This window comes from Microcaecilia unicolor, chromosome 5 (genome assembly GCF_901765095.1).
Source record: "Microcaecilia unicolor chromosome 5, aMicUni1.1, whole genome shotgun sequence".
Taxonomy (NCBI): domain Eukaryota; kingdom Metazoa; phylum Chordata; class Amphibia; order Gymnophiona; family Siphonopidae; genus Microcaecilia; species Microcaecilia unicolor.
In genome coordinates, this window is record NC_044035.1 from 208,517,431 (window position 1) to 208,536,354 (window position 18,924).

Sequence of the window (18,924 nt, forward strand, 5' to 3'; positions counted from 1 at the left end):
GGTTGATCCGAGCCCCCTCTTATGCAGAGTGCGGCAAAGCTGTGGACCGGGTAGTTGCTCTTTTGAGCTCCCTGGGATGGATCATCAACTGGGAGAAAAGCCAGCTGCGCCCGACTCAGTCCCTGGAGTACCTGGGAGTTCGATTCGACACCCAAGTGGGCAGAGTGTTCCTGCCAGACAATCGGATTGTCAAACTTCAGGCTCAGGTGGACCAGTTCCTAGTAGCCTCTCCTCTTCGGGCTTGGGACTATGTGCAGCTGTTGGGCTCTATGACGGCCACGATGGAAGTTGTGCCCTGGGCCAGGGCTCATATGAGACCACTTCAACACTCTTTGCTGCAGCGCTGGACTCCGATGTCGGAGGATTATGCTGTGCGCCTTCCCTTGGACCCAGCAGTGCGCAAGGCGCTGAGCTGGTGGATGCAGACAGACAAGTTGTCTGCGGGAATGCCTCTGGTGACCCCAGAGTGGATTGTCGTCACGACGGACGCCTCGTTGTCGGGCTGGGGAGCCCACTGCTTGGGAAGGACAGCGCAGGGGCTCTGGTCTCCTGCAGAGGCAAAGTGGTCTATCAACCTCCTGGAACTCAGAGCCATTCGGTTGGCGCTTTTGGAGTTCATCCCGGTACTGGTGTTGAAGCCTGTACGGGTCCTGTCGGACAATGCCACGACTGTGGCCTATGTCAACCGCCAGGGAGGTACCAAGAGCGCCCCTCTAGCCAAGGAGGCTATGAATCTTTGCCAGTGGGCGGAAGCGAACCTGGAGCAGCTTTCAGCGGCCCACATTGCCGGAGTCATGAATGTCAAGGCGGACTTTCTCAGTCGCCATACCTTGGAGCCCGGAGAGTGGCAGCTATCTGCTCAGGCGTTCTTGGACATCACGAAGCGCTGGGGCCAGCCGAGCCTAGATCTGATGGCGTCATCGGCCAATTGCCAAGTGCCGCGCTTTTTCAGCAGAGGATGGGACCCTCGATCCCTGGGAGTAGATGCTCTTCTCCAACAGTGGCCGACACAAGAGCTTCTCTATGTGTTCCCGCCCTGGCCCATGTTGGGCAGGGTGCTAGACCGGGTGGCAAAGCATCCCGGCAGGGTAATCCTGGTGGGTCCGGATTGGCCCAGGCGTCCCTGGTATGCGGACTTGATCAGGCTCTCAGTCGACGATCCTCTGCGGCTGCCAGTGGAGCAGGGCCTGTTACATCAGGGTCCCGTGGTGATGGAGGATCCCTCCCCCTTTGGTCTTACGGCCTGGCTATTGAGCGGCAGCGTCTGAGGAAGAAGGGCTTCTCAGACAAGGTCATCGCCACTATGCTGAGAGCGAGGAAGCGCTCTACTTCTACTGCTTACGCCAGGGTTTGGCGTATCTTTGCAGCGTGGTGTGAAGCAGGCTCACTTTCTCCCTTCACTGCTCCAATTTCTTCAGTGTTGGCGTTCCTGCAAGAAGGTCTGGAGAAAGGCCTGTCGCTCAGTTCCCTTAAAGTCCAGGTAGCGGCTCTGGCTTGCTTCAGGGGCCGCCTGAAGGGTGCTTCCCTGGCTTCGCAGCCAGATGTGGTGCGCTTTCTCAAGGGAGTTAATCACCTGCGCCCTCCTCTGCACTCAGTGGTGCCTGCGTGGAATCTCAACCTGGTACTAAGAACATTGCAGAAGCCGCCTTTTGAACCCTTGTCGAGGGCATCTCTGAAAGACCTGACGTTGAAAGCAGTCTTTTTGGTGGCTATCACTTCAGCCAGAAGAGTTTCCGAGCTCCAGGCGCTCTCATGTCGAGAGCCTTTTCTGCAGTTCACTGAGGCAGGAGTGACTATTCGCACAGTGCCTTCCTTCCTGCCCAAGATTGTTTCTCGCTTCCATGTGAATCAGCAGCTCTGTCTCCCTTCCTTTCGTAGGGAGGACTACCCAGAGGAGTACTCTGCTCTTAAATATCTGGATGTGAGACGAGTCATCATCAGATACTTGGAAGTGACCAATGATTTCCGGAAATCGGATCATCTGTTTGTCCTGTTTGCAGGTCCTCGTAAGGGTCTGCAGGCTGCTAAGCCTACAGTGGCAAGATGGGTCAAGGAAGCCATTGCAGCGGCTTATGTGGCCGCGGGGAAGGTGCCGCCTATCCAGCTGAAGGCTCACTCCACGAGAGCTCAGGCGGCCTCGATGGCAGAGGCCGGATCCGTCTCCTTGGAAGAGATATGCAAGGCGGCAACTTGGGCTTCGGCTCATACATTCTCCAAGCATTACCGTTTGACTGTGGCTGCACGGGCGGAGGCCCGGTTTGGAGCTTCAGTGTTGAGGTCAGGGATTTCAATGTCCCGCCCTGGGTGAGTACTGCTTCGGTACATCCCACCAGTCTATGGATTGATCAGCTTGATGATATGGAAGGTAAAATTATGTATAATCATACCTGATAATTTTCTTTCCATTAATCATAGCTGATCAATCCATAGCCCCTCCCAGATATCTGTACTGTTTTTATTCTGGTTGCATTTCAGGTTCAAGTTTAGTCTTCAGTTACTTCAGAAAGACTTCGTGTTCAAGTTTTTTCACTTGGATTCTTCAAGAGTTAAGACGAGTTTGTGTTACAGTGAGCTGCTGCATTCCTCTCCCCTCCGTTTTACGGGGCTGGATTGAGACTTAAAATTCTGCCGGCACTCCCTCCCGCTTCGTGCGGCTGTAGGGCAGCTTTGTACCCTTCCCGCTTCGGCGGTGTTAGGGTCAGTCAGCTCCTCCCGCGGTTGCGGTTGCAGGATAAGCCAGATGCCCCCGCATCGGCGGGTGTGGTGTCCCTCCCCCGCTCCGCGGGGATGAGCTGGACGGATTCCCCTCCCCCACTTGTGTGGGGATGAGCTGGGTTAATTCCCCTCCCCCGTTTCGGCGGTGGTGAGCTGGGCAGAGTGTCCCTTCGTGGGTGTAATTCTCTAAGTGCTGAGTCCTGCGGATGGAGCTTTGATATCGACATACTGAGGAGTTTCCGGCAGCACATGACCACATATAGGGAGGCAAAAGTTTGCTCTCTATCTCCACCTGCTGGTAGATGGACACAACCCACCAGTCTATGGATTGATCAGCTATGATTAATGGAAAGAAAATTATCAGGTATGATTATACATAATTTTACCTTCCCTCTCCATACCCTCTTTCTTCCTCACCCCTCATTGGATCTCTACTTTCCAGCACCTCTCTTACTCCTTGCCCCACGATGCTGCTTCTCTCCCTCCCTCCATTGCTGCAACTATCCCCCCCCACACACACTACAGCACCTCTCTCCCTCCTTGCTACCTCTCCCACCCACCCACAAAGTCCTGGTGATCTAGGGTACTAAGTCAAGCAGCAGCAACTGGGGATCGCTGCTGCCCTAGTACCCTAGACCAGCTCGAATGCTCAAAATGGTAGCTGCAACCTCTTTCGTGGTAGTCTCGCATGAGTTTGTAGCCACTATTTAGAATCACAGAGCCGGCATGAGAAGCAGCAATTGGAGGATCACTGCTGCCCGACCATACGCCAATGTCCCCTCCTTTATGAACTGGGGAAAGTCCCGAGTTCCCGGACCTGCCTCAACTGTAAGGGTAGGTCCAAGAACTTTGGGCTTTCTATGATGTGTGAGAGGAGGGGGCTTTAGTATGTGAGCTGGAGAATGGGCCCGATGCGTGTGACTTGGTATGTCTGTAGCAAACTGGATTGACTATGTTTATGTTAGTGTTAGGCCATTCTAAACTATTACTTATGACTCGTGTCACAACAGTAAAATATATAATAGAAGAAATGGTTCATAATTCTTTCTAACCCAGAGCTTTCTGAACTGTTGGTTGGGATCCTAAATAGGGCTACAAAACCTGAATTTGGGGGTCACGACCTGGGTGGGCTGTCCATATGTACGTTATTCTGCACCTCTGGGAGGTGAGTCACAGTTTTATTTGGCCATGATCATGGGGTCATGAATACAAAAAAAAGATTGATAAGCAATACTCTCTCTATATGTGAAGGTATCTGGGTTGTGCCTGTGTGCATCTGACATGAAGAACAGAGGGATGGTTTGAATTGATCAGTACATATTCTATTGTTTTTTGGGGAAAAAAAAGAAGTGAAGTGTCATATTAAGTCATTAGATGTTACAGTGAACAGATTTCCAAAGTTGGATTTAACAGTTTATATATAAGGTACCACCACCCCATAGTAACAGATATTAGTTAATACATGGCAGTCATTAAGAAAACTATATGTTTCAGTCAATAGCTTTCACAGAGACAGATGGATTAGAAATAATGCCAAGAGGCATGTTCTGCATGCTGTCCCCAACCACGTCTCCAATGCAGCCCCATGTCTCTTTTGAGCTGCCTTTGGTGATTTGGAAGTATATTTCATTTTCTGTCTGGGAGCAAAATAACTCCTACAATTTAACAAAACGGGACAAACATGTTTAGCCACATCATGCTCAAAAATGGACTAGACAGGCTGTTTTAGAGAATAGGTTTCCCCACAAAATTGCCCAATGCATTTCTACGGGAGGAACAGGTCCAGCTTCAGCAGCATAAAAATTTTAGTTTTTTCCCCATGACATATTTGGTCCCATTTTGTTAAATTTTAAGTTAAGTTATCTTGTGCCCTGACAAGCAGACATTCTTGACCCCTTATGGATAAATTTCTTCACAGTATCTGTTGAATTGGAAAGAATAAAAAAATTCCAAAGAGAAAGCAACATAACTAGGAAGTTGGCAAGTTTGAGAAATATATATGCTACCAACTCTGAAAATCAATCTGTTATGCAAATAAAATAAACATTTTATAAACTAAGCACTTATAAATTCTGAGCTGTTAGAAAGTTTAGTGAAAAAACAAAAACTCTTAAATAAGACTTTCCTAGTCAAAAAGCATTTATTTCAAAACAGTATTAATGCATTTGCCTAGAATAATTTTCAGGTTTTTCAAGAATATAATCAACTTTTTTCAAAATGTTTGTATCTTGCAAAACAATACTGTTTAAAAAAAAAAACAAAAAGCTTGATTCATGGTGCTTAAAAAATACCCAGTTAACCTTTATCCAGTCCAGCTAAACAATAAAGGCAAGGATGTCTCTTGCATTAAACAAACAGAAAAATAATTTAAATAAGGAAGTCTGGATTCAGACATGGATAACAGACTAAATACATTAGGAACATCATGTTGTGACAACATTAGGAACATCATGTGAAAATGCTATCAATCTTTCTAGTAAAAAAAAAACCTGCATGTTCTTTGGAATCACAGACTTTTTAAAATAAGTCCTACTTTTTTTCTTCAAGCAATTTGCAGTTAGTTCAGTCATTCGGTTACTAGTAAGACAAGTAGTATATAGGCTGTCTTTTCCAAAACAGTGATTCATATTCACTGTGTTTTTCTTATTCCAGAAGGTAAGTACAAGAGATTTCTGACCAGCAGGAAACTGCATTACCCAGGAAGTACTGATTATTATATAATCAATTACTCATAGAGTTTATCATTTCCCCTGCCCAAAATAAAGACTCAGGTTGTGGTCACTGTTTTAGTATGTTACATGAATTTAATACGCAGAATTCTAATGCAAATTCTTCTTCCTGCACTTGCAAGTGAGTGTAGAAAATGTCTAGATGTCTTGGAAGTAACTTAATATAAGCATGAAAAAACATTGAGCAACTGCTTCAAGTACATTTTTGTTTTTCTCAAAACCAGTGCTGGCAAGCTGGATTAGTTCGCAGTTCAACAGCATTTAAAAAAAAAAAGGGGGAGGAAGAATTTTCTTTAGTATAAAATTTGGCCTTGGCTGTTTGTGTGAATGCATGAATGAACAAGAAATCTGCTCCTCCCCCACAGCTGTTTTGAAATTAAGTTCATGATGTGGTTCCACCAGTGTCATGAAATGTGAGCAATCTGTCGAACACGAGTTGTTATTTCTTGTCGACACAATGGGCAGGTCTCCAACTGCAAGGCACACTCCATACACAGATCACTGAGGAAAGAGAACACTCAAAAGTGACAACTGACAGCAGCACTGAAACTCACAGCATAACTAAAATCTGCTGAAATGAACCACCAGTCTTTTGAGGCACTCAAAAGCATAGAGTAAAAAGGCTCTTTTTTAAATCTCTGTTGTTAAAACTAATTCTATGTAATCTAACACAGAGGTTTTCAATCCAGATACTTAGGACATACCAAGCCAATTAGTTTTTAAGATACCCACAATGGATATGCATGAGATACATTTGTATACAATGGAGGCAGTGCATGCAAATTTACCTCATGCATATTCATTGTGGGTATCCTGAAAACCTGACTGCCTGTGTGTGTCCTCAGGACTTGGTTGAGAACCTCTTATTTAGCACCAAGAAAACGTTCTGAAATCCTTACTCCTGATAGTTCATCATACCCCTTAATCAGCTACCTTCAAAATCATGCACAGGATGAATACATTATGAATAGTTACAGCAGAAAGCAGATTTTATAAAAACTCAGCCTCCTCCTCACAAAAGACATCTATTTGGTTTAACTCCAAGTTTAAAATTAAAAATTCCTCACTAAACTAGCTGTTCTGGTCTGACTGTGGTTTATGGTCTACTTACCAAATTTTCCCAATTGTAAATGCTACCTCTTGCAGACTTAAATCTCCTATATGTGGTATTCCTTTTAACCATCATGAGTTATGGTCTCAGTTATGACTCTGCTTACTAAGCTCACCAATCATTTTACTTGCCTCTTCTTCAAATTCTGACCTTCCCCCCTTTGTCAGCTGTTACGTAAGGGTGTAAGGGAAATAAGAAAGCATCCAAAATCTATTAAAAAAATTATACGAATATCTACCAAATTCTTGCTCACAGCTAGAAAATGCCAGGGAACAGGAATTTGGGCTAGTATTTGACTCCATCAATTGGCACTCTGGTCTAAAACTAAAACTTCACTGTCTGTTGGGATTACGTAATCTTCCTTTTTTGATATGCATAAGGCATACTGGACTCCAACTACAATCTGCGGCTATTAAAATTCACAACTTCTCTAATGTTAAGAAAATGTGCACTCCATTTGATAACATCTGCCAGAAAATTTTATTTCTCCCTACTTATATTCTTTTTCACTTTCCCCAGCAATGCTAATATCTATATGTATAGCAGTTATTGCAGTACTTTGTATTTTCTTTGATTGTTAATGTTATAGTTATATGACAGTCTATATGCACATTTATCTTATGCAAGTCTTTATATAAAATTCAATAAAGAATCACTTGGAAAAAAAAACAGAATACAGGGTCAGTTCGATGTCAATGATGTACTATCATCTAGAGAAATGGTTCTCAAACCTGTCCTGGAAGACTACCAGCCAGTTAGGTTTTCAGGATATCCCTAATGAATATTGTAAGGAGGAGGTAGAAGGAAGGCAGAGAAGAGCTGATAGTGACAATAAGCGGGGAAAGGAGAAAAACCCTCAGAGGGGAAAAGGGAGGAGGAGATTGATGAAAAGGGAAGAGAACTACAGAGCCCAGCAACACTTGCAAGGAAGGAGGGAACAAGAGAAACAGTACCACAACTCCCAGCAGGTAGTAGAATCAGGGGGTGATTGGGAGATGGAGGATAATCAGGGGGAGGAGCAGCACCTGGGAGAGAGGGTGGGGGAAGACTCCATGGAGTGGGAGGAGATTGAACTAGGAGAAGAAGTGAAAGGAAAGAGGTGGGTGAGGAGCAAATGGAGTTCTTTTGCTCAGGACAAAGGGCGGTGGAAAAGGAAGAGACTGCAGAGAGAGAGAGAAGCCAGTGATTTGAGGCCGCTAAGGGACAATGCCTAGATGTGGTCTGGCTTCATGAACCAGTGGGAATTAATTACCTGAAGGAGGCAGTCTGAACATTTGTGGGAGGTTGTCAGAGTGTTGGTGTCTGGCAAATGAGGGTGGTGAAAATGCCTCTAACTCCTAGGCAGTAGCAGAGAGGCGCGGAGGAATAGACCTGAACCACAGTTTTCCCAAGTCTTTAGCTAATTCTAAGACTGAACTGTTGTTGTTTGGTGTGTTTGAAAAGTGAAGCAAAGTGCACGAAGACCAGCAGCTGTGGTACAGTGAACATATTGTTTTTCTCACTGGTACCGTGGTGTAATAAAGTACTCTGCAGGATAAATTTGGTTCTGTGAATAATTACTTTTTTGCAAGTGAACAGAAGCAGTTCCTCTTAGGAGGTGGATTAGCCCCAATTGTGTGGGTGAAGACAGACAGCACGGAGAGGTGCAGGTCGAGAGCGGACAGCACGGAGAGGTGCTTGCTAACATTTGGTGGCAGTGGTGGGATATACAGTGAACTTCCACGTGGGTGAGGAGAGGCCTCAAGGGAGCGGAGGGGGTTCCACAAACAGGCCAGTCGAGTTGCCAGAACGAGGTGGGGGTGTCCTGGAGGTTCCAGAAGCCCGTCGAGGGGGCCAACGCTGACAAAGGCGCAAAATCCTTGGCTATCCGGTGAGCATATAGCAGGACCTGGGGGGAATTTTGCTTATGCATGTGTGGTGCCGCAGGGGGGCAAACCTATGAAAGCAGCTGCACTTGGATGTTGTTTTTCTTTGGGTTTGTCTAGGTGAGAAGAAGGCCGGCCACAATGGATCCAAAGGAGATGTTTTCCTTCATGGCCCATCAATTCCAAAAACAACAGGAACTGGCACACAAGCTGATGGAGGACTCCTTGGCTGCCTCGAGGGCTCAGCAACAGCCGCTTCTGGAACTTTGTCAAGAGTTGCTGAAAGGAGGAGGCACGGGTACAGGCTGGGCCGGCAGTGTCAGAGGGAGCTGCAACTGGAGGAGGACCTTTGCCAGGAGGCATGATGGGAATGAACTGGTTACCCTGGGGTAAGCTGTCTGATAAGGATGACATTGAGGATTACCTGGGGGCATTTGAAACGGGTAGCGGGTGGCTGCAGCCAGATTGTAAGCTCTTTGAGCAGGGACTGTCTTTCTTCTATGTTTGTGCAGCGCTGCGTATGCCTTGTAGCGCTATAGAAATGCTAATAGTAGTAGTAGTAGTAGGGAGCAATGGACTATGAGGCTGGCTCCGGCTTTGTCTGGGGAGGCCTTGGCGGCTTTTCGCAGTCTTCCTGCTGCAGATATTGCAGATTATGCTAAACTGAAACGGGCTATTTTGGACAGGTATGGACTAAGTAAGCAGTCATACTGGCGGAGATTTAGAGAATGGAGGTGGGCAGAGGGAGAGACGCCCAGGGCTTTGGCCCAGAAATTAATGGATTTGGCCACTAAGTGGTTAGACCCAGAGAAAAGCTCAGTGACACAAGTAATGTTAGAGCTGGTGTTGGAGCAGTTTCTGGAGGCCTTACCGGAAGAATTAAAAGGGATTGATTAGGCAGGGATGTGGGACCTTGGATGAAGCAGTTAAAAGTATGGAATGCTTTCTAGAGTCACAGCATGCGGGTGGGAGAGGGGTACTGGCAGCGAAAGAAAGCTCTGTAACAGGGTCTAGGCCTCTGCAGGCAAGGAGTGTACCGGCTAGTAAGGGAGAAAGGAGAGTGGAGGTCTTGGGGTATGCCGGGGATCGGATTTGCTACAGGTGTGGGCGTAAAGGACACTTAAGGAAAGATTGTAGGGCCAAAGAGGGCTTTACTTCTCACTCTTACAAGCAGGTTACACATCCCTTTTCTCAGGTCGTGGAGGTGAGGGGGTTGAAGGTGGAGGCCCTATTAGACTCGGGAGCTGATCAATCTATGCTTTTGAGGAGGTTATGGTCCCGTATAAGTAAGGGAAAGAACGAACAGGGAGGGGCTAGTCCTGGTGAGGTAGCTATTCAATGTATTCATGGAGCTAGTACAAGATACCCTTTACATTGGGTGACCATAAAAGGGCCTATGGGGGCACACCGGATATTAGTAGCGGTGCTTCCTCGGCTGCCTCAGGACCTGATACTGGGGAGGGACTGGGCTCCGTTTTCCCCAATATGTAAAGGGGGGAAAAGCCTTTGTAACTACCCGGTCTCAGAGTCAAGCTCAGCAGGAGGGTGGGGAGGTTCTCCCTTTGGATCAGGTTTTCCCCTTTCATCCGGAGATTTTAGGTACTCCGGGGAAAAGTAGGAAAGGGGGGCCGACAAAAAAAAGGAGCTCAATGGAGAAGAAGGCAGGCTATGACAGAGGTCGAGGGGGAAGGAGATTTTCCAAGGGACCCGGGGGAGCTCTTAGAGCAGTTTCCATCTTCCCGAGGGAGCAGGAATCTGATGGTACCTTGCAATATGCCTGGGGTAGGGCCCGGGAAGGTGAGGGGGGCTCTTTCCCGCACTTTGTGGTGGAGAGGGGGCTGCTATTTAGAGTTAACTCGACAGCAGGGAAGTGGGGTCAGAAACAGTTGGTGATACCAAAGGGGTTCGTAGCCTGATAATGAGATTAGCTCATGATCATCCTCTGGGGGGGCATAAGGCAACACAGGGTACTCTGGACCAGGGTTTTAAGAAGGTTTCTATTAGCCAGGGGTTTATAAGGAAGTGGAGGGGTATTGCAATTCCTGTGGACTCTGTCAGAAGGTAGCGGAGAGGGGGCCGGAGCGGCACCTTTATGTCCCTTGCCGCGCATTGGGGTTCCCGTTAGGCCGGCTGGCTATGGATATTGTAGGACCGCTTCCCAAGTCCCGAGGGGTTTTGTCTATATTTTGGTGGTGTTAGATATGGCCACTCGTTTCCCTTGGCTGTGCCCCTACGTACTGTATCAGCCAAGGCAATTGCCGCTGAGCTTATTCATATTTTTGTACAGTGGGGTTCCCTCGAGAAGTGCTTACAGATAGAGGCACTAATTTCCTCTCTCGTACATTGACTCAGTATGGGAGGCTTTTGGTATTTCCCACATTCGTACTGCGGCTTACCATCCTCAGACCAATGGTCTGGTAGAGAGATTAATAAGACTCTTAAGACTCTCTTGCGAAGGGGGTTGGGGGCTGTATAGATGAGTGGGATCGCCTCCTGCCGTTTGTCTTATACACTTGTAGGGAGAGTGTTCAAGCTTCATTAGGAGTTTCTCCTTTTGAATTAATGTACGGGAGGGCTCCTCGGGGGATTTTGGAAATTCTGAAAGACAATGGGTGCCACCGGATAAAGGAGACTGCATGGTGGTCTCTTATTCTTTTTGACCTGAAGGGTAGGTTGCGACAGTTGGGGGCTACGCTCGGGATAGATTGGGTAAGAGTCAAGAATACCAGAAATCATATTATGATCGGGGAGTGAAAGAGAGAGGGTTTGAGAAGGGGAGAAGGTCATAATAATGATAGCGGATGCCCCTCATAAATTTGAAAGTAGGGTGGAGGGGACCGGTGGGTGATTACTAGGAAATTAGAGCCAGTTACGTATGAGGTGATGAACGAGAGGGGGAGAAAGCAAACATATCACGTTAATGTGTTGAAGTTGTGGAGAGAGGAAGGTGATGTGGGTAGGGACTAAGAGTTGGAGGAGGAGGATCTGGGGCCTCAGATCTCGGACATTTTTAAGTCTCTGAAACCTCAGATTGCTGGAGAATTGAAGTAAGGTCAGCAGCAGGAACTTAGGGCACTCCTGGAAGAATTCCAGGATGTCCTTACGCCCTGCCCGGGGGAGACGCATTTGAGGGTGCATGAGATTGTTACAGAGCCCCGCCGGGTGGTTAGGCAGAGGCCCTATAGGCTGTCCCCAGTTAAACAACAAGAGGTGGTGAGACAGGTGAAGGAAATGTTGGAGTATGGCATAATTGAGGAGTCATGTAGCCCTTGGTCAAGTCCGGTGGTGCTGGTGCCGAAGAGGGATGATACCTGGCGGTTTTGTATTGATTTCCGCCAGGTTAATGCCCTGTCTTTTCCGGATGCCTATCCTATGCCACACATTGAGGAGTTGTTGGATAGGTTGGGTTCGGCACAGTACCTTTCTACGCTGGACTTGACCAAGGGATATTGGCAGATTCCGTTATCTGTGGAGGCTCGGCCCAAGACGGCATTTTCCTACTCCCCTGGGGCTCTTTCAGTTTAAGAGGATGCCGTTTGGGTTGAATTCTGCAGCAGCTTCCTGCCAGCGTTTGTTAGATAGGATTCTACGTCCTCATCAGAGTTATGCTGCAGCCTATTTAGATGAGGTCATCATCCATAGTGAGGATTGGGCTACGCACATGAGGCAGGTCAGAAAGGTGTTAGCGGCTTTTCGGGATGCGGGGCTCACACTTAATCCCCAGAAATGTCACTTCGCACAGCATGCGGTAAAATATCTGGGTTATAGGGTGGACAGGTGAGACCCTTGCTGGATAAAGTACAATGCATTATGGAATTTTCATATCCAGCTACTAAAAAAGGGCTTCGAAGTTTTCTTGGTCTAGTCGGGTATTACCGCAGGTTCATTCCTCATTTCGCCTCGCTAGCAGAGCCTTAACTAACATGTTAAAAGGGAAACGCGGCCGAATCAGTTGAAATGGGGGGAGGAGGAGAGCCTTTCAGTGTTTGCGTTTAGTGCTATGTGAGGAGCCGGTGTTGAAGGCGGTGGAATGGGAAAAACCTTTCATTCTGCAAACTGATGCCTCAGGGGTGGGGTTGGGGGCAGTGCTTTCTCAGATTCATGACGGGGAGGAGCATCCGGTGTTATATTTGAGCCGTAAACTCCTTCCTCATGAAAAAGGGTACGCCACAACTGAGAGGGAGTGTCTGGCCATTAAGTGGGCCACACAAATGTGCCAATACTACTTAGAGGGACGTCCCTTTAGGCTCATTACGGATCATGCCCCCCTGAAATGGTTAATGCAGATGAAGAATGCTAATGCCAGACTTATGCGTTGGTACCTGGCCTTGCAACCTTTTCAGTTTCGGGTGGAGCATCGGGCGGGGAAGCTGTTAGGGAATGTAGATATTTTGTCCCGAATGGCCAGTCAGGAGGATGAAGGAGTCAAGCCCCGGGAGGGTAAAAGATTCTTAAGCGGGGGGGGTATGTAAGGAGGAGGTAGAAGGAAGGCAGAGAAGAGCTGATAGTGACAATAAGCGGGGAAAGGAGAAAAACCCTCAGAGGGGAAAAGGGAGGAGGAGACTGATGAAAAGGGAAGAGAACTACAGAGCCCAGCAACACTTGCAAGGAAGGAGGGAACAAGAGAAACAGTACCACAACTCCCAGCAGGTAGTAGAATCAGGGGGTGATTGGAGATGGAGGATAATCAGGGGGAGGAGCAGCACCTGGGAGAGAGGGTGGGGGAAGACTCCATGGAGTGGGAGGAGATTGAACTAGGAGAAGAAAGTGAAAGGAAAGAGGTGGGTGAGGAGCAAATGGAGTTCTTTTGCTCAGGACAAAGGGCAGTGGAAAAGGAAGAGACTGCAGAGAGAGAGAAGCCAGTGATTTGAGGCCGCTAAGGGACAATGCCTAGATGTGGTCTGGCTTCATGAACCAGTGGGAATTAATTACCTGAAGGAGGTCAGTCTGAACATTTGTGGGAGGTTGTCAGAGTGTTGGTGTCTGGCAAATGAGGGTGGTGAAAATGCCTCTAACTCCTAGGCAGTAGCAGAGAGGAGCGGAGGAATAGACTGAACCATAGGTTTTCCCAAGTCTTTAGCTAATTCTAAGACTGAACTGTTGTTTGTTTGGTGTGTTTGAAAAGTGAAGCAAAGTGCACGAAGACCAGCAGCTGTGGTACAGTGAACATACTGTTTTTCCCACTGGTACCGTGGTGTAATAAAGTACTCTGCAGGATAAATTTGGTTCTGTGAATAATTACTTTTTTGCAAGTGAACAGAAGCAGTTCCTCTTAGGAGGTGGATTAGCCCCAATTGTGTGGGTGAAGACAGACAGCACGGAGAGGTGCAGGTCGAGAGCGGACAGCACGGAGAAGTGCTTGCTGACAATATACATAACAGATTTGTATGCCTGTCATCTCCATTATATGCAAATCTCTCTCCTGCATATTTATTAGGAATATCCTGAAAACTCGACTGGCTGGTGATCCCCCAGGACAGGTTTGAGAGCTGCTGATCTAGAGGATCTAGGTTTGATCTTTGGGTCAAGTTTCCATTTTTCAGGCCAGTGCGGGATACTGTGAAAATAACATGCACAGGTAGAGGGGTATAAAATAGGAATGGGAAACAATATGTAGTTGTGAATATAGGCTCAAGGCACCATAATTGAAGAGGCAAGTTTGAAACACCTTGGAGCTGAAAAGGTAGGAACAGTTCTATTAGAAAAAGTGAGGCAGTTAGGTCAGGTGGCAAAAAGTACTGTCAAAATGCCCCTACAGCTGTGGTTTCACTTGGCTCCCAGCCAGACCTATGCTCTGGGTCCAGCATCCCTCCCTCCCTCTGCCACATCCACTGCTGCTGCTTCCCAGGACCTGTGGCAGTGGCAAAAAATATCTCTGAAAAGAGGTGTGGGGATCACTGATGTTTCTGCTGGTCCCACCTCTCTACTGTAGACTTCCTATTTCTGAAGGGCAGAGACATCAGTGGTACACAAAGACTGAAAGGTCCCAAATTTTTTTTTTTTTTGCTTCTGCCACAGGTCCAAGAAGTCTCAGTGCCAGAAGTTATTTGGAGTGGGGGGAGAAAGAGGTGATATACAGGTGTTTGCTTAGGAAGACAGGTGAGATGCTGGACATAGGGGGAAGGAAGGAGGAGTAATGATGGACATGGAGGAGGGGTAAGAGGAGAGGAGTAAGAGCGAGGGAGATGGTTGACATGGGGGGAGGAATTATGACAACCACAGGGAAAGGCTCTAGACAGGGGGAAGAGGGGAGGAGTAAGATACTGAGGGCCAGTGCTGGACATAGGGAGAGGGGGCTAAGAGGAGGAATAAGGACGGAAGGGATATGCTGGACATGGCAGTGGGGGGAAGGAGACTAAGATCATCGAGGAGAGATGCTGGACATGAGGGGGAGGATGGGGAAGTAACAAGATGGAGGGCATATGCTGGACATGGGGAGGTGTGGAGGTGGAAAAGAAGAGTAAGATGATTGCCTTGTGAAATCACAGCACAAGTGTTTTTCCACCATTGGATGAAAATCATCAATAAAGTATGTTAATATTAAAAAAATATATATTAGTACAAAATGGAGAAGTGATAAGAAAAATGCCAAAAAGAAAGCCAAAAGAGGTAATTTCTTTGGTTTTGGATAATCTACTTAACACTACTACTTTACTGGGATAGTAAAAAGCCAAGTTCTTCTTACAGCAAGACAGTTTTGCTCATTGTTTCATATTTTGTCTTGATTTAGATAATTGTAAAAAGAAAAGCTTACACTTGTTCTTATTATATACCCACATGTATTAAAAAAGCTATAAAACAATCTGTCCCTACAGTATGATTTCTAATATACAATAAGCAAGTATACCTGTGTCCACATGGCCGGAGCTCGGTGTCTGCTACCTCATCACAGCAAAGTGTGCAGCAATTCTCTTGGATACTTACTTGTTTCAACAAAGCTAGACGCCTGTGCCTAAAAAGCAATAAGGTAATACCATGATGAACTACTGAAATAAGGGATTGTACAAATGTACCAAACCATCTCAAAGTGGAACTTTTTCATCTCAGATGTATTGGGACAGCTGCTATATTTTCCCCCGTAGTTACAGAAAAAATAGTATATCTGGCTCACAGGGTCATAAGAAATAAAACCTTATCACATGGGAATAGACAAGAAAATATCAGTGTTTTTCATCATGACAAAAAACAGAAGTATATAATTTCACAAAACACAAAAATATAAAGCAAACTAAATATACTTCCTGGAACAGAGGAGAAACAACATGCCAAAACTCATAAAAAAGAATTGTCAGCACATTAGTAGCAGAATAAAACTGCAATAATGTGAAGAATTTCAGAAGCCCTTTTACTAAAGTGAAGTAAGTTTCTTTTTGCATATACTGCACCTTAAGTCATGCCTATAACATGCCTCTACCTGCATTAATCAGCTAGCCTGGTATTTTAACTGCACTGGCTGGTTTTAACTTGTGACAGCCATTAGCAAAAGTCCATGTTAACCCTTACAGCACTGTAAAACTCGCACTAGCTGTTTAATGCAGATTAGTAAGAGGGGCTCTGAGTTTTAATGTACATGAGGTAATGTGAGCAAGGGCAGGCCTTGGAGCTAGGATAATCCAGAGCAACACAATGGGTTAGGTTGAACAAAATAATATTTATTTAAGGTGTCAGGTAGGGGGGTCCTGTTCAATTCATAGGTGGGGAAAGAAAATGATACACAAACTAGTCTTTAGATTTAAAAATATCTTTTTGTGGCCTGGTTCTGCAGGGCCATGGCATGAACTACTTTCTCTTGGCACTGCTGGGTTCTGGTCTGTCTCTCCAGAATTACCAGTACAGTCGTCTATCAGTTCACATAGACTGGCTTGCATCCAGCCAAGTTATAGATACCAGTTTGCAAGATTCCAAGTTGAATTTGGCCTACCTGTTGCAGTTCACAGATACATGATGGAGGCATATGAAATCAGGCATCGCTGCATCCCTCTGGGCCTCCACGACTTAGCTGAGCCCTGAGCTTTCATACTCCCTGGACTATGCTAGCTCCACTCTTCCCTTGTAATTTTCCCTTTGGTTGGGACTATGACTTTTTGACTCTGTGAGGGAGTATCCTTTTGGGGAAGTGGCAGCGTCCTATATACTCCCTCAGAGCACATTTAACATTCACTACCAAAATAGTTGGGCTGAAGGATGGGCAGACGGGATAGACCATATGATCTTTATCTGCCATCATTTTCTTTGTTTCTATGTTTTTTCTGGATCTCTTTGGCATGCTCCCATCCATTCATGGCAATGTACTAATTTAAGCTATTCTAATTTTTGTAAACTGCACTGAACCCTAATAAGGGGATATTAGCGGTATATAACACCTAACTTGAATTGAATTTTACTAAGGTGCTCTAGTGTTTTTAATTGGAGCCCATTGCATTCCTATGGGCATCTCAGCGTTTAGCGCCAGCTGATTTCTACTGCCAATTAAAAACGCTAGCACACCTTAGTAAAAGGCCCCCTAAATTTGTAAACCATGAAAAAAAAGTGTTAAATAAGTTAAACAGAGCTCTAAAATCCAAGCATAGCCAAGTTTTAGCAAATTATCCTGATTTACAGGTTAAAACTATGAACATTAAAAAGAAATGAAATTTTAAAAATATAAAGCAGTATAAAAAATAAACAATATAATCAAATAAAAAATACAGAATTCTACCTTTTCATAATGATTTGGATGTTTTTGTAAGATTATTTACCTCTTCACGCATCCCCCTTGAGTTTTTAAGATAGCTTAGGTGAAAACATTTTTTTTTGGGGGGGGGGGGGGGGTCAAATTATTTTAGTTTGAAACTTACCCCCCTGTTTACTAAGCCGCACAGCAATGATGATACATTCACAGAGAATGTGCTGTCGGGATCAGTGCACTGCAGCCACTACTACTACTACTATTTAACATTTCTAAAGCGCTACCAGGGTTATGCAGCGCAGTACAATCTAACAGAGAAGGACAGTCCCTGCTCAAAGGAGATTACAATCTCAATGACAAAAAAGTGCAATCAATCAAATTGGGGGCAGTCTAGATTTCCTGGACAGAGGTACAATGGTTAGGTGCCGAAAGCAAGGATTTGAAGATGGGCAGGGAGGGGGCTTGGCGTATGGGCTCAGGGAGTTTATTCCACGCATAGGGCGAGGCGAGGCAGAAAGGGCGGAGCCTGGAGTTGGTGGAGAAGGGTACTGAGAGGAGGGATTTGTCCTGTGAGTGGAGGTTACGGGTAGGAGCGTAAGGGGAGATGAGTAATGAGGGGCTGCAGATTGAGTGCATTTGTAGGTTAGTAGGAGAAGCTTGAACTGTATGCGGTACCTGATCGGAAGCCAGTGAAGTTGACTTGAGGAGAGGGGTGATATGAGCATATCGGTCTAGGCGGAAGATAAGACGGGCAGCAGAGTTCTGAACGGATTGAAGGGGGGATAGATGGTTAAGTGGGAGGCCAGTGAGGAGTAGGTTGCAGTAGTCAAGGTGAGAGGTGATGAGAGAGTGGATGAGAGTTCGGGTGGTGTGCTCGGAGAGGAAAGGGTGAATTTTGCTGATGTTATAGAGAAAGAAGCGACAGGTCTTGGCTGTCTGCTGGATATGGGCAGAGAAGGAGAGGAAGGAGTTGAAGATGACTTAGAGGTTGCGGGCAGATGAGACGGGGAGGATGAGGGTGTTGTCGACTGAAATAGAGAGTGGAGGGAGAGGAGAAGTGGGTTTGGGTGGAAAGACAATGAGCTCAGTCTTGGCCATGTTCAGTTTCAGGTGGCGGTTGGACATCCAGCCAGCAATGTCGGATAAGCAGGCTGATACTTTGGCCTGGGTTTCCGCACTGATGTCTGGTGTGGAGAGGTAAAGCTGGGTGTCGTCAGCATAAAGATGGTATTGGAAACCATGAGATGAGATCAGCGAGCCCAGGGAAGAGGTGTAGACTGAAAAAAGAAGGGGTCTAAGGATAGATCCCTGAGGAACTCCAACAGAGAGTGGGATAAGGTGGAGGAAGATCCATGAGAATGTACTCTGAAGGTACGGTGAGAGAGATAAGAGGAGAACCAGGAAAGGACAGAGCCCTGGAACCCAAATGAGGATAGTGCAGCAAGAAGTAAATTATGATTGACAGTGTCAAAAGCGGCGGATAGGTCAAGGAAGATGAGGATGGAGTAGTGACCTTTGGATTTGGCATGGAACGGGTCATTACAGACTTTAGTGAGTGCTGTTTCTGTCGAGTGTAGAGGGCAAAAACCGGATTGAAGCAGATCGAGGATGGCATGAGAGGAGAGAAAATCAAGGCAGCGGCTGTGAACGGCGCGTTCAAGTATCTTGGAGAGGAAGGGTAGGAGGCAGATGGGGCGGTAGTTGGAAGGACAGGTAGGGTCTAGTGATGGTTTTTTGAGAAGTGGTGTGACTACAGCATGCTTGAAGGTGTCAGGGACAGTTGCAGTGGAGAGAGAGGTTGAGGATATGACAGATGGGGGGGGGGGGGGGTGACAG

At 46.4% G+C, this 18,924-nt stretch overlaps 1 protein-coding gene across 3 annotated transcripts in view; it reads right to left on the reverse strand.

Annotated features, from left to right (window-relative positions):
- Window positions 1-5,254: 5,254 nt before the first annotated feature.
- Window positions 5,255-18,924, reverse strand: part of RSPRY1 (ring finger and SPRY domain containing 1) — a 663,702-nt gene continuing 650,032 nt past the window's right edge. For all 3 annotated transcript variants that reach the window (XM_030203731.1, XM_030203729.1, XM_030203730.1), the window contains 2 exons: window positions 15,268-15,372; window positions 5,255-5,945 (listed from right to left, as the gene is read on the reverse strand). In XM_030203731.1, the coding sequence (XP_030059591.1) occupies window positions 5,849-5,945; window positions 15,268-15,372 (202 nt within the window). In that variant the 3' untranslated portion in view covers window positions 5,255-5,848. The remainder of the gene's footprint in view (window positions 5,946-15,267; window positions 15,373-18,924) is intronic.